The following is a 13,217-nucleotide window of genomic DNA, read 5'->3' as shown; positions in this document are numbered from 1 at the left end:
TTTCTCACATCTTCTTGTCAATTGCTGGAAATGGGCCATTTTCATTACCACTACAAACAGTTCTTTTTCTCTCCTGCTGATAATAGCTCACCTTAACTGATCACTCTCCTGACAGGGTGTATGGTAACACCCATTGTTTCATGTTCTCTGTGTATATCTATATATCTTCCTACTGTATTTTCCACTGCATGCATCCGATGAAGTGGGCTGTAGCCCACAAAAGCTTATGCTCAAATAAATTTGTTAGCCTCTAAAGTGCCACAAGTACTCCTGTTCTTTTTTCACTTTACACAAACCGGCTAAAATACATTTTAAAAGAAACAAGACCATTGTTTCAGATGTGGATATGCAATGGCAGGCAAATTTGGTGGATATGCACCTGTTCTCTAAATGCAGCAGCGGTTTTAATTACATCGTAACAGTGCTAGACATTCTATCCAAATATGCCTGGGCCTTAGGCCTAAAAGACAAGACGGGTGTTGAGGTATCCAAGGTCTTTCAAGCTATTTTCAGCAAAGGGCGCGTGCCTCAAAAATTACAAACCGATCGGGGGAAAGAATTTTTAAACAAACCTTTAAGCAGATGATGAAAGTGGCATGGAGTTCACCATCTTGTTACTAATAATGAAGTCAAAGCAGGGGTTGTAGAGCGATTTAACAAAACTTTAAAAACTAGGATGTGGAGATATTTTACAGCCCATAACACCTTTTGCTACATTGATGTGTTCCCTGACTTTAAAGAGTTACAACCAGCATTTCACAGAACTATACAGACCAGACCCGCTGATGTTAACCCTTCAAATTCTTTGAAGGTATGGAAAATGGTTTACGGAGATGGTTTAAAATAACACCGGTTGTTGCCCCTAAATAATCCCCCAGAGGGGGATTCCACTCACTCTCCCTTTTCACAAATATCACCAAGACAGTGTCATGGTACAGGCACCGCTCTTGCAACCTCTCTAGGAGGTTGTATAGTTCTAAGCAGGCAGAAGCGGTGGCGAAACAGGCTATGAAGACGTTGGTATTGCCAGAGACAGAGTCTCTTGCGGTCTTTTGCGTGCTTCCAAGACACACACGCGGTTTCATCATCCATAAACTCACAGGATGAAACCTTGTAATTGAGGGAAAACAGGTACTGAAAGAGTGGAGAAATTGGAGAGGGTCCAGAGAAGAGCAACAAGAATGATTAAAGGTCTTGAGAACATGACCTAAGAAGGAAGGCTGAAAGAAATGGGTTTGTTTAGTTTGGAAAAGAGAAGACTGAGAGGGGACATGATAGCAGTTTTCAGGTATCTAAAAGGGTGTCATAAGGAGGAGGGAGAAAACTTGTCCACCTTAGTTAGCCTCTAAGAATAAACAAGAAGCAATGGGCTTAAACTGCAGCAAGGGAGGTTTAGATTGGACATTAGGAAAAAGTTCCTAACTGTCAAGGTGGTTAAACACTGGACTAAATTGCCTAGGGAGGTTGTGAAATCTCCATCTCTGGAGATATTTAAGAGTAGGTTAGATAAATGTCTATCAGGGCTGGTCTAGACAGCATTTGGTCCTGCCATGAGGGCAGAGGACTGGACACGATGACCTCTCGAGGTCCCTTCCAGTCCTAGAATCTATGAATCTATAAAATCTAAAGGTTTATTCATAAAAGGAAAAAGATACAGATGAGAGCTAGAATTGGATAAATGGAATCAGTTACATACAGTAATGACAAAGTTCTTGCTTCAGGCTTGTAGCAGTGATAGAATAAACTGCAGGTTTAAATTAAGTCTCTGGAGTACATCCCGAACTGGGATGGGTCATCAGTTCTTTGTTCAGAGCTTCAGTTTGTAGCAAAGGCCCTCCAGAGGTAAGAAGCAGGATTGAAGACAAGATGGAGATGAGGCATCAGCCTTTTATAGTCTTTTCCAGGTGTAAGAACACCTCTTTGTCCTTACTGTGGAAAATTACAAGCAAAATGGAGTTTGGAGTCATATGGACAAGTCCCTGCATACTTTGCTGACTTACAAGGCGCATCTGCCTTCTCTCAATGGGTCAGTTGTGTAGCTGATGGTCCTTAATGGGCCATCAAACAGGCTAGGCAGAGCTCAACACCAATTCGTCTGGGATGTCACCCAGAAGCATAGCATAAGTTTGAAATACAGACAGGATAGAGTCAATATTCATAACTTCAACTACAAAATGACACATGCACCCAGACAGCATAATCATAGCCAGCAACCCATAACCTGGTCTTAGACCTCTTATTTGACCCCCTTTACATAAGATTTGGTGCCACTACAGGACCTTGGTTGCAACCATGTTCTATACGGTCCCAGTTCAAGTCAATAATGTGACACAGGCATCTTCCGGTTTGGTCATTTTCTTTAAAACACGGTCAGGGTCTGCACTAAATTGCACAGCATTTATCAAGGTCACCCCTTACGCTAAATGTTCTTGGGTTAGGCACAGACATTGCATAGCATAACCTATGGCAAGAACAGTGTTTAATAAGCTTTCCAAATACAGCTCAGCACACAGGCCCCGGAGCTTGCAGTTTAGATCTACTGAAGTCCAAGTCACACAGTCATGGCGCCGTTGGGCTGGCACATCTATGACACAGCCCTCACAATCTTCAAAAAGCTTTTCCCTAAGCCAGTGATTAAGGACAGCATAAACAGCAACGCGTACAATAGTCCGCATGACTTTTTTATGCTCACGACGTGGCACTGGCTCAGTTACTTCCATGCCAAGCCTCCTAAACTCCTCATAGCTGTCATCCTCGGAGTCCTCTTCAACAATTTGTATCGGCATTGAGCAGAAACAAGGAGAGCCTGGTTCATCTTCGCTGCTTGATGTAACGCTGTCCATGGCCTCCGGGTCCTCTAGAAAGGCATCATCAAGCTGTCGAGAGATTTTCAGAAAAGGAACAGTGTAAGTTCCCACTGCTTGTTTTTAAACATACACAACACCCCCACCCCCGGTTCCTAACCCCATTAAACCCCATCATCAACAGTCACTTCTTAATCATTCATTTACCTGAGCAATGTCTTTTCCATTCGCCTCGTCCTCCGATGACTCCCCCGAGCTGTGTTCGCCTTCCACCTCTAGGGGGGGCGAAAAATGAGAGGCCTTCATGCTCATTGGGGTGCCTCACGAGAGTTTGGGTTTCGGGTACTGGCGTATCCATCAACGGCTTAGTCAAAGAGCCCTCGTGGGAACTGTCGCTGATGTAGCGCTTTCTCCACACAAGTCCAAAGACCCTCGGGGCTAAAACAAAGTCCAAAGTGCTCACAGAGGTGGTGAAGGAGCTCATGTTTCCATGATTTCTAAAGCACGCATCCTTGGTAAAAGATGGCCTCTTCTGCCCCGGCGCTGGGACTTATGGGGTGATAGTGTTGCGCTCTGATTGGCAGAGGGCACTGGGAGGAGTTCTTAGAAGGGTGACACGATCCTCATCTGGGCGGGTCACCCCACCCCGGAACACCACCGATTGGTCAAATCTGCTCTGGGGGTGGTCCTATGCGGCCGAAACCCATCGCGATTGGTAGAGAGCATTGGGAGGAGTTCTTAGAGGGGTCACACGAGCCACATCCGGATGGGTCACCCCACCCTGGAACACCCCTGATTGGTCAAATCACCTCTTGGGGCAGGCCTATGGGGGCAAAACCCCTTCTGATTGGTAGAGAGCAGAGGGAGGAGTTATTAGAGGGGCCATATGACACACTTTGCTTCCGATCATGTGTTCACCTTGACCCCGGAAGTAATACCCCCATGGGTGGGACTTCTGGTGATAGGTGGGTGGGGCTTAAGGGGTCGAGGGGCGGGGTTTGGGGTCATGGGGCTGATTTGGATTTGATTGATGGTAGGGCCCTAATAGTACTACTGGACACTCTTAGAGGCCCTTGCCTTCCAAAAGGCTGGCTTTGTAAATTTAGTATCAGCTCTTCTTGAAGGAAGGATTGATTCTTGAACCGTGTGACGGGTCTGGTACCACAGCACCCCCTAGTGGCAGGGGCGAGCTGGGGGCCTAGCGCCACGCCACTCCCTTGTCCGTCGGTCGGCCCCTGGTAGCCGGCGTATTACGGCCTAGCGGCCGGAGTCCATAAACACCCCCTTCGGAGCGGGGTAGCACGGCCTAGCAGCCAGAGTCCATAAACACCCCCTTCGGAGCGGGGTAGCACGGCCTAGCGGCCAGAGTCCATAAACACCCCCTTCGGAGAGGGGTAGCGCGGCCTAGCGGCCAGAGTCCATAAACACCCCCTTCGGAGCGGGGTAGCACGGCCTAGCGGCCAGAGTCCATAAACACCCCCTTCGGAGCGGGGTAGCACGGCCTAGCGGCCGGAGTCCATAAACACCCCCTTTGGAGCGGGGTAGCGCGGCCTAGCGGCCGGAGTCCATAAACACCCCCTTTGGAGCGGGGTAGCGCGGCCTAGCGGCCAGAGTCCATAAACACCCCCTTTGGAGCGGGGTAGCGCGGCCTAGCGGCCAGAGTCCATAAACACCCCCTTCGGAGCGGGGTTTAAGGGGTGGGGTAGGGGGACTCGGGCCCGCCCTCTCCACCGAGCCCCGACCCAGGGCCCTGATTGTGGCAAGCTCTCCTTGCCACCCGCTTGGCGGGGATCCGCCCGCAACACGCCAAGCGGTACTGCAGCTTTAAGGCTGTCAGTCCCGACAATCACCCTGGGTCACTTCCTACCCTGTCTAGCCGGACGTCTGCGTTGTGGGAGCGGTTCCCCCGTAGGTCCCTCGCGACAGGCGTCCCTCCCCGGGGTCTCCGGTACGGCCTCAGCTCGGCTGACGCCCCGGTCCAGGCTCACTGGCTCTCCTTCTGCAGGAGCTGACCGTCTGCGTCCTTCCCCCCCGGTGGCCAGCCCAGACTGAGCAGACCTGCAGGCTTTTATACCGGTCTGCCAGTTGGAGCATGCCCAGCAGAGCTTCCTGGGCGTGGCTTCCTCTGCTAGCAAAGAAGGGTTAACCCCTGCTGTACCAGTGCGGGGCTGTCCCGCCCCGTCACAAACCGCATGAGGTAAAGTAACAAATCCAGTGAGCTAGCCACACCCTCAATCTCATCCAAGCCCCCAGGCCCCCCTTCATCTTGGAATCTGGGTTTAAATGTCATACCCCAAGGAGAGTCTCTTATACATCAGTCTCTGTGTCCCAGGACAACAAGCCATTCTTCTCATCGACTTTAGCCCATGCTTACCAGACCCACTGGATGATAGGGAGATGTTGGAATTTATGGGCCCCTTCTGTTAGTGGGCATGCTGGCAGGGTGGGATTCAGTAGGATGGAAAGCGGACACCCTTGGAGGCCCTTGCCTTCCAAAAGGGTGGCTTTGTAAATTTAGTGTCGGGTGTTCTGGAACGAGAGTCCTTGGACATTCGGGACTTCACTTTGTTTTGAAGCTTGCTGAAGATTTGCTTGAGGCGCATTAACCTCTGTTTGAGAACTTTGCTCCTTGAAGGGGATGGTGTCCTAGCTCTGGAGGCCTTTGGTGACTTTGGGGGAGAACTGTCAGGATTCCCAGTTGCTTTCTCCCCAGCTTGCGAAAGCCCTGTTGTACTCGTAGCAATGGACACCATCTTTGGTTGCCTGGTGGGAGCCCTTTTCCCCATTCCATCCTGCGTCTTGCTCTTGTCTGCTGGAAGGAGCCACACCACTGGCACCTTGTTGTGGTTGGATGATGCTGAGGAGTCTCCTGGAGTCCATCGCTGTGGAATTCCATGGGATCTTCCGGGCACGTCAGCACCTGCAGAGCCAGCTGGTCTCTTCCATCGAAGCTTACTGCACTTCTTGCAGATTTTGATTGGCGGCTGGTCCCTGGAGAGATTTGAATTCACAGTTCCATCGAACCCATGTGAACCCATGATGTCTCGAAGACCATGCAGCTCAGCAGATGTCTCCTTCTGAGTTTTCTTACCCTTCATCTTTCCTGGCTGTGCCTTGCGGCACTGCTGGCAAACTGAGACCTGGCCCACCAAAGGGCGGGAGCTGCTCAACATTTCCGTCAGGTGCTTGATCTGCAAGTCGTGTGCAGCCTGCCCAGCAATGAGAGAGTCAAGGGGGGATCTTGTTAGCTGCTCAGAGCCTGGGGCCTCTGGGGCAACCTGGTGGCATTGGGTCCTGGGAAGATCTGCCCTGCTCTCACCTGCTTGTGCCCCTGGCCCCAGGCAGGAGCCTTCTCCCAAGAGAACCTTCCTCTCCATGTGCAGCTCCAGCTTCTCTTCAGTCCCTTTGCTGTCACACACACTGGTAAGGGGCTTTCTCAACTCGCTCCTATAAATCTGGAGTGTCGCTTCGAGTGTCTTCTCTGCTATTGTGGTTCCTGGAGGTGGCGATGTCAGATCCATCCTTGCTGGCAGAGGACAGCGATCTGGGTTAGTCTGGTTTCCTGCTGCGCTATCATTCCTGCCCGTCTCCATGGTGGTATCTTCCACTGGCGTTGGAGGACGTGTGGAAGAAGAGGAGCTTGTGCTTTGCCTCCCTGTCTGCAGGAAATCGGTCTCCATCTCACTGAACTCCACACTGGCTCTCCTGGCTTGGACAGCGTGAGGCAGCTTTGCCGGGGGCTCTGGATCCAGGGTGAGCAGCCCCCTCTGCATGATGAGATGCTCACGCCTTATGTGGAGTTCGACGGGGTGGGCAGGCTGTTGTCCCATGGTTGGGAATGCCGCTGTCCTGTGCTTGCCTGGCTCCCTAGGGGGGCGGAGTGGCCCAGGCAGGGCAGTCTCTGTCAGGAGGGGAGCATCTCTGTGCGACTCTCTCACAATCTTAGGAAAAGCCTTCATTTCGATCTCCAAGCATTTTTGAGCCACGTGATCCTGCAGCTTGATCCACGCCATGGGCACAAACCTGGCCAGGATGGCATCAGGGGATACCATAATCCTGTGGGCCTTTTGGGGCAGAGGTCCCCAGGGGCAGACACATGGCTCTTGGATCTCCTGTGCATGCTGAGGCCTGGTGTCGGATCTCAGGGGCTTTGGGACCTTTGCTGGAAATCCACATTTGGGCCGATCTGTGCTGAATTCCCATTGCTGCTTGGTGTCCTGCTCACCCAGCAATGGCTCCCCTGGAATTGGGGTTTGTGGAGCCCCCAGCTGGCTCTGCAGATGCTTCTGTCGGATGTTGAAGTCTGAGCCATGGGCTGACATCTGGTCCAGACCTATGTTCTGCTCTCGCCGGTCTCGTCTGCTGTGGGCAGGAGGCCTGGGGAGAGGCTGGGCTTGGCTGGGATGAATGGATCCTTCCCAGCTCGTGACAGTCATGATCTCCCTTGTGTGGCAGAGGGGCTCTGACCAAGTCACGGAGGCTTCTCTCAGGGAAAAGGAGCTGGGACTCCAGAGGGGAGAGGTGGTGGATTCCATAGAGGAATAGGAGAACTGGCTCATCACAGATGTCGACACACTCGGCCTATGGGAGAGAGCAGACAGGGACAGATGGGACATGGCCCTGCTGAGCAAAAGCAGGGCGTGGGCACAGCCTTCCAACAGTAGTGCAATGGGGCAGTGCCTAGGCATGCATTGCACACCACACCCTGACACAAGGACATCAGCTGGGTAAGGAAGGACTGAGAGGGGGAGCTGGCACTCATTTTATCTAGAACGATAACCCCTTCGTCACACGCACATGTGCAGCACCTAGCACAATGGGGCCTTGAGCATGACCGGGGATCTACTGCTATTTTAATAGAAAGATTAGCTAACAAGAATTGGTTTGGGGGAGGAAGATGTGAGCATGTGTGTGTAACTCTTGCCAGAGGATGTTGTGAAGGCCAAGACCATAAACTATAAAAGGAACAGGATAAATTCATCAATGGCTATTAGCTAAGGTGAGCATGACTGGGGATCTACTGCTATTTTAATAGAAAGATTAGCTAACAAGTGTCTGGTTTTCCCTGCTCCCTCCTCTCTATATTCACTCTCCCCTCCCACCCAGTCCCCAGTCTGGTGCCCCCTGGTCAGTTGCCTTACGGTATCAGAACTTCATCCAGGTGTCTGGCCATGTCCTGTAGCCTCCTGTCAACCAGCCTGAGGCGCTGAGCCAAGCGGAGCTTCTCCGGGTGCACAGGGCAGCTGTGGAACAGAGAGAGCAGATAGCTGAGTGCAGGCCCTGCCCTCAGGCCCTCGTTTACCCAGAGGGGCGGCACCGAAAGGCTCCCTGTCCCATTCTCCACTGAGGCAGCCTCCTCCCCTGCAATACCCGGGCCTTGGATGTTCTGGTTTGGGGTTAGCTGGATTGTTAGGTGAGCCCTGCTAGTGCTGAGGAGGTGAGAGTGTATCCTACTGGCAGCGTGTGTGTCATGTCCTGCCCACAGAAGCTAATCAACATATAGGATAACAGCCTACTATAGCTGCCAACTAATGCAGCTACTTCTTCAGCTCTAAGGGGTGCTTTATGCTGCGGAGCTAAAGATCCAGGGTTCAAATCCTGCTGGGAACCCGTGCCGGGGGACTGGAGGAGGGGCCGTTACACAAGTGCTGCTGGATCCCTTTCACCCTACTCACCGTACCAGAAAAGCCAGCCTTCCTTCTGACCGCCTCACCTCCCTGGGGTGCACGGGGCTGCTCCCAGAAAACATTTTCTCCCCCTCTTGGGAGGGGAGGATTGTCCAGTCCAGTCGACACAATCTACCCCCCCCCATACTGCCCAAGGTTAAATGAACCGTATGATGCTTGAGGAAGGGAATGACCCACTGTACAAGGCGTGGGGGTGGATTAGAGATGGCAACTTCTGCTGGGTGGGAATGAATTACATGAGTCTAAAGGAGAAGAGTTGCTTGAGTGGTACATAGGTCGGGGCAGGGGAGGGATTACTCGGGCTACTGCCCCTGGGTGAGGATGAATTGCATGACGCTAAAGGAGAGGACTGACCCACTGCAGATTCATGGAGGGGGGCATTGCTTACCATGTCTCTAGGGATGCACAAGCCTCTTCCAACTCTTCCTCACTGCACCCAAAAGCTGCCAGAAGTGAGACATAAAGGAGACATTGAGCTGCTTGGGCACCCTCTGCTTCCTAGCAGCCTATTGCCCCAGATTTCAGAGGCAGCCTGTGAACGGAGCCCCAGCCAGTGCCTCTGCACGACTCTGGGCACGACTGTGCCTTCGCAGGAAGAGGGGAGGCAGGTGGGGGAATAGACCCTATTTCTTTGCTTTGTATGGGGCCTGAGTCTGCCACCGCAGCTGTGGGGTAAGGGGCTGCTTACCTTTTCGTTTCTGCTTTTTCTTTCTGTGTCTCCTCTTCCTCCGAAGAGCCTGCCACACACAGAGAAAGCAGCAGGGTAAGAAGAGAAGAGAACTCCTCAATAAACCTGAGAGAACAATGAGCCAGAGGTGATTGCCATGTGGGGCCTGGGGGAAGTTTTTCTTTGTGGAAGAGTATTGCACTATGAGGCTTCATGGGTAGGCATTGTGCTTTCCTGTGATGCAATGTAGGGCACACAGCACAACCCATAACAGGGGTCACTGGAACAATCCAGGGGTTGGAGAAACAGGGATTGCTGGTACCAGGAGCCTGCAGAGTTTATAAGCATTGAAGGAGAGAAAAAACTTTTTCACTAGAAGGGTGGTGTAGCACTGCAATGGGTTACCTAGGGAAGTGGTGGAATCTCCTTCCTTAGAGGTTTTTAAGGGCAGGCTTGACAAAGCCCTGGCTGGGATGATTTAGTTGGGGATTGGTCCTGCTTTGAGCAGGGGGTTGGACTAGATACCTCCTGAGCTCCCTTCCAACCCTGACATTCTATGGATTCTATGATTCTATGAGGTGACATGATCACATGTCCCTGCAGTGTCAAAGCAGCATCCCAGGAAACTTCTCAGGAAGGAGGAAGATTAGTATCTTCCAAGTCCTATTGTCCTTCCTAATGGCCCATCCAGGCTGATTGCCCACTGTTTGGGGGCATTCCCCTGGTGCAAGCACTTTTGTAATTGATACAGAGCCCATATTCCTAACTTCAGATACAGAAATGATACATCCATACAAATCGGATAATCCCATTCAGTAAATCAGAACCTTTCCAATGATATCTCACATGACCCATCTTGCATAAAACATACCTTAGTTATGCCATATTCATAGAACAATATTTCTATGAAGAATATGGGGCGTAATGTCACAGGGGTGAAGAAGCATGTGGACAAGGGCGATCCAGTGGATATAGTGTACCTGAACTTTCAGAAAGCCTTTAACGAGATCCCTCATCAAAGGTTCTTAAGAAAAATAAGTTGTCATGGGATAAGAGGGAAGGTCTTCACACGGACCAGTAACTGGTTTAAAGGTAAAAAGAACAGGAGTACTAGTGGCACCTTAAAGACTAACAAATTTATTATAGCATGAGCTCACTTCTTCGGATGTAGCTCACGAAAGCTCATGCTATAATAAATTTGTTAGTCTTTAAGGTGCCACTAGTACTCCTGTTCTTTTTGCGGATACAGACTAACACGGCTGCTACTCTGAAACCTGGTTTAAAGGTAGGAAACCAGCGGTGAGCTGCAGCCGGTTCACACCGGATCGCGGGAACCGGTTGTTAAATTTAGAAGCCCCTTTTAGAACCGGTTGTTCCTGGAGGAACAACTAGTTCCAAAAGGGCTTTTAAATGTAACTAAAGCTGGAGCAGCTCCCTGCCCTTCCCCCAGCCCCAGCTCACCTCACTCCGCCTCCTCTTCTGAAGCTCCTCCGGCTTCTCCTCCCCCTCCCCAGCTTCCCGCGAATCAGCTGTTCGCGCGGGAAGCCTGGGAGGGCTGAGAAGGAAGCAGCGCTTCCACCAGGTGAGCTGGGGCCTGGGGGTGGGGGTGCCAGCGGGAGGAGGGCTCCAGGCGGTGCGGCGCTCGGCGAGGTCGTGGCGAGACTCTGGGGTTGGGTGGCACGGCTCCTGCCCCCAGGGTCCAGCTGCGACCTCGGCCGGGCGGCACGGCTCCTGCCCGGGTCCGGCCCCCGGGTCCGGCCAGGCGGCGCGGTTCCTGCCCGGCCGCCGGGTCTGGCCCCGACCTTGGCCGGGTGGTTCCGGTCCCAGCCACAGCCCAGCTGGGCCCCCACCTCCAGGTAGCATGGTAAGGGAGCAGGGAGGGGGTGTTGGAAGAGGGCAGGGGAGTTGGGGGGGTGGATTAGTGTCGGGGCAGTCAGAGGGCAGGGAACAGGGGGATTGAACGGGGGCAAGGGTCCCGGGGTGGCAGTCAGGAAGGAGCAGGGGTTGGATGGGGCGGTGGGGGGCAGTTAGTGGTAGCGATTCCAGGGACAGTCAGGGGACAGAGAGAAGGGGTGGTTGGATGGTGCAGGGGTCCCCGGGTGCCATCAGGAATGAGAGAAGGGGTTGGATGGGGTGGCAAGGGGCAGTCAGAGGACAGGGAAGGGGGGTGGATAGGGCACTGGTCCCGGGGGGGGGCGGGCTGTCAAGGAACATGGGGGGGTTGGATGGGGCAGGAGTTCCCCGGGGGGGGCATGACCCCTCATGGGGTGAGGAGGAGGGAACTGGTTGTTAGTATTTTGGCAGCTCATCACTGTAGGAAACCAAAAGGTAGGAATAAATGGTGAGTTAATGAAGAGAGATAAATAGCAAGGTCCCCCAAGGATCTGTACTGGGACCAGAGTTGTTCAGTACATTTTTATCAGCAGCAATTTTGTATTTACTTCCAAGTCATTGAAAAAATGTTGAATAGCCTCAGACCTAGTACTGATCCCTGCAGAGCCCCATTAGAAACACCACATTCGATGAGCCCTTTGACAATTACTTTTTGAGATCTGTCAGTTAGCCATTAGCCTGTTCTCAATCCATTTAACCTGTGCTCCATTGATATTGTAGAGTGCTAATTTTTAATCCAAATGTCCTGCAGTACTTGTATGCATAAACAGGGGAATCTCAAGTTGGAGGAGAGAGGTTATTTAACTCTGTATTTGGCACTGGTGCAACCACTGCTGGAATCCTGTGTCCAGTTCTGGTGTCTAACATTCAGGAAGGATGTTGATAAATTGCAGAGGATTCAGAGAAGAGCCATAAGAATGATTAAAGGATTAGCAAACATGCCTTGTAGTGATAGACTTTAGGAGCTCAGTCAATGTCGCTTAAAGAGGTTAAGGGTGGTTTGAGGAAAAGTCTCTAAATACCTACCTGGAGAAGAAATAATTACAAATGGGCTCTTCAATCTAGCAGAGAAAGGTCTAACATGGTCCAATGGCTGGAAGTTGAAACTAGACAAATTCAGACTGGAAAGAAGGGGTCGATTTTTAACAGTGAGAGGAATTAACCATTGGAACAATTGACCAAGGTCATGGTGGATTGATTCTCCATCACTGGCAATTTTTAAAATCAAGATTGGACATTTTAATAAAAGGTATGCAGTAGGCATTATTGTGTGGAAGTTCTTTGGCCTGCGTTAGACAGGAGGGTCAGACTAGAAGATCCCAATGGGTCCATCTTGCCTTGGAATTTATGAAAAACAACACCTTACACAAGTCTAAGTTTGTCACATCTATGTTTAACATGGCCCATTTTCCAGGCCAACCTCCCGTAGCTTTTTGAATGTTGACAAAACATTAGCACACTTCCAGCCTTCTGGAATTCCCTCAGGAATCCTAAATTTGTTCAAAAATTAAGGTCAGTGGGCCAATAACCTCCTGAGCCAGCTCTTTGAGGACTCTTGGGTGGAGATGATCCGAGCCTGCTGATTGAAAAATACTTATGTTTGGTTCCTGCATTCAGCTGGCATCAATCCAGCCTTTCCATCTCTCTAGGAGTCTCACTTACCTCAGATATGGCGAGCCTGATCACAGCATAAAAGACAGCAAAGAGCAGATAGAGGAGGAGTGAACTCATTTCCCCGGGCTCAGGCACTAAGACACTCTCAGCACAGACGCTCTCAAAGCAGCAACAAGTACCCAAGCTACACCTGAGGGCAGGTTGCTGCTCTGGCATCAGGCAGGCGCTGATGTCATCTCTAGGCCACAATGGGGCTGCCCTCCTGCAATCTCCCTCTAGTCTGTGAGGTGTCGATGCTGTACTTAGATCAGGAGATGGCATGGGGCAACCGCCCAAGTGGGCTGAGCTCAGAATAAGCCAGGAGAGAGGGCATCAGGTTTCCCAGGAAAACCCTGGGTCTTTTCCGAGCTCTAGGACTCTCCAGCCCTTAGGCAAGGGACATTTTTTCCCTACTTGTGGGAACTCCTAAAACCCCTGTGACTGAGGCAGAATCTCCCAGCCTGAAGTGAGAAGCAGCCCTAAAGTGATTCTCTAGTGCTACCAGTGCAGAAA

At 51.5% G+C, this 13,217-nt stretch overlaps 1 protein-coding gene across 1 annotated transcript; it reads right to left on the bottom strand.

Annotated features, from left to right (window-relative positions):
- Positions 1-4,883: 4,883 nt before the first annotated feature.
- Positions 4,884-12,858, bottom strand: LOC123373331. The gene is made up of 5 exons (XM_045022319.1): positions 12,714-12,858; positions 9,180-9,228; positions 8,880-8,934; positions 7,946-8,047; positions 4,884-7,385 (listed from the first exon to the last, which is right to left on the bottom strand). The coding sequence occupies exons 1-5, from the start codon at positions 12,780-12,782 to the stop codon at positions 5,255-5,257; spliced, it is 2,406 nt and encodes an 801-aa protein (XP_044878254.1). The 5' UTR covers positions 12,783-12,858; the 3' UTR covers positions 4,884-5,254.
- Between the last annotated feature and the right edge of the window lie 359 nt (positions 12,859-13,217).

Source organism: Mauremys mutica, chromosome 1, assembly GCF_020497125.1.
Source record: "Mauremys mutica isolate MM-2020 ecotype Southern chromosome 1, ASM2049712v1, whole genome shotgun sequence".
Taxonomy (NCBI): Eukaryota; Metazoa; Chordata; order Testudines; family Geoemydidae; genus Mauremys; species Mauremys mutica.
This window is presented reverse-complemented; position numbering and strand designations above follow the sequence as displayed.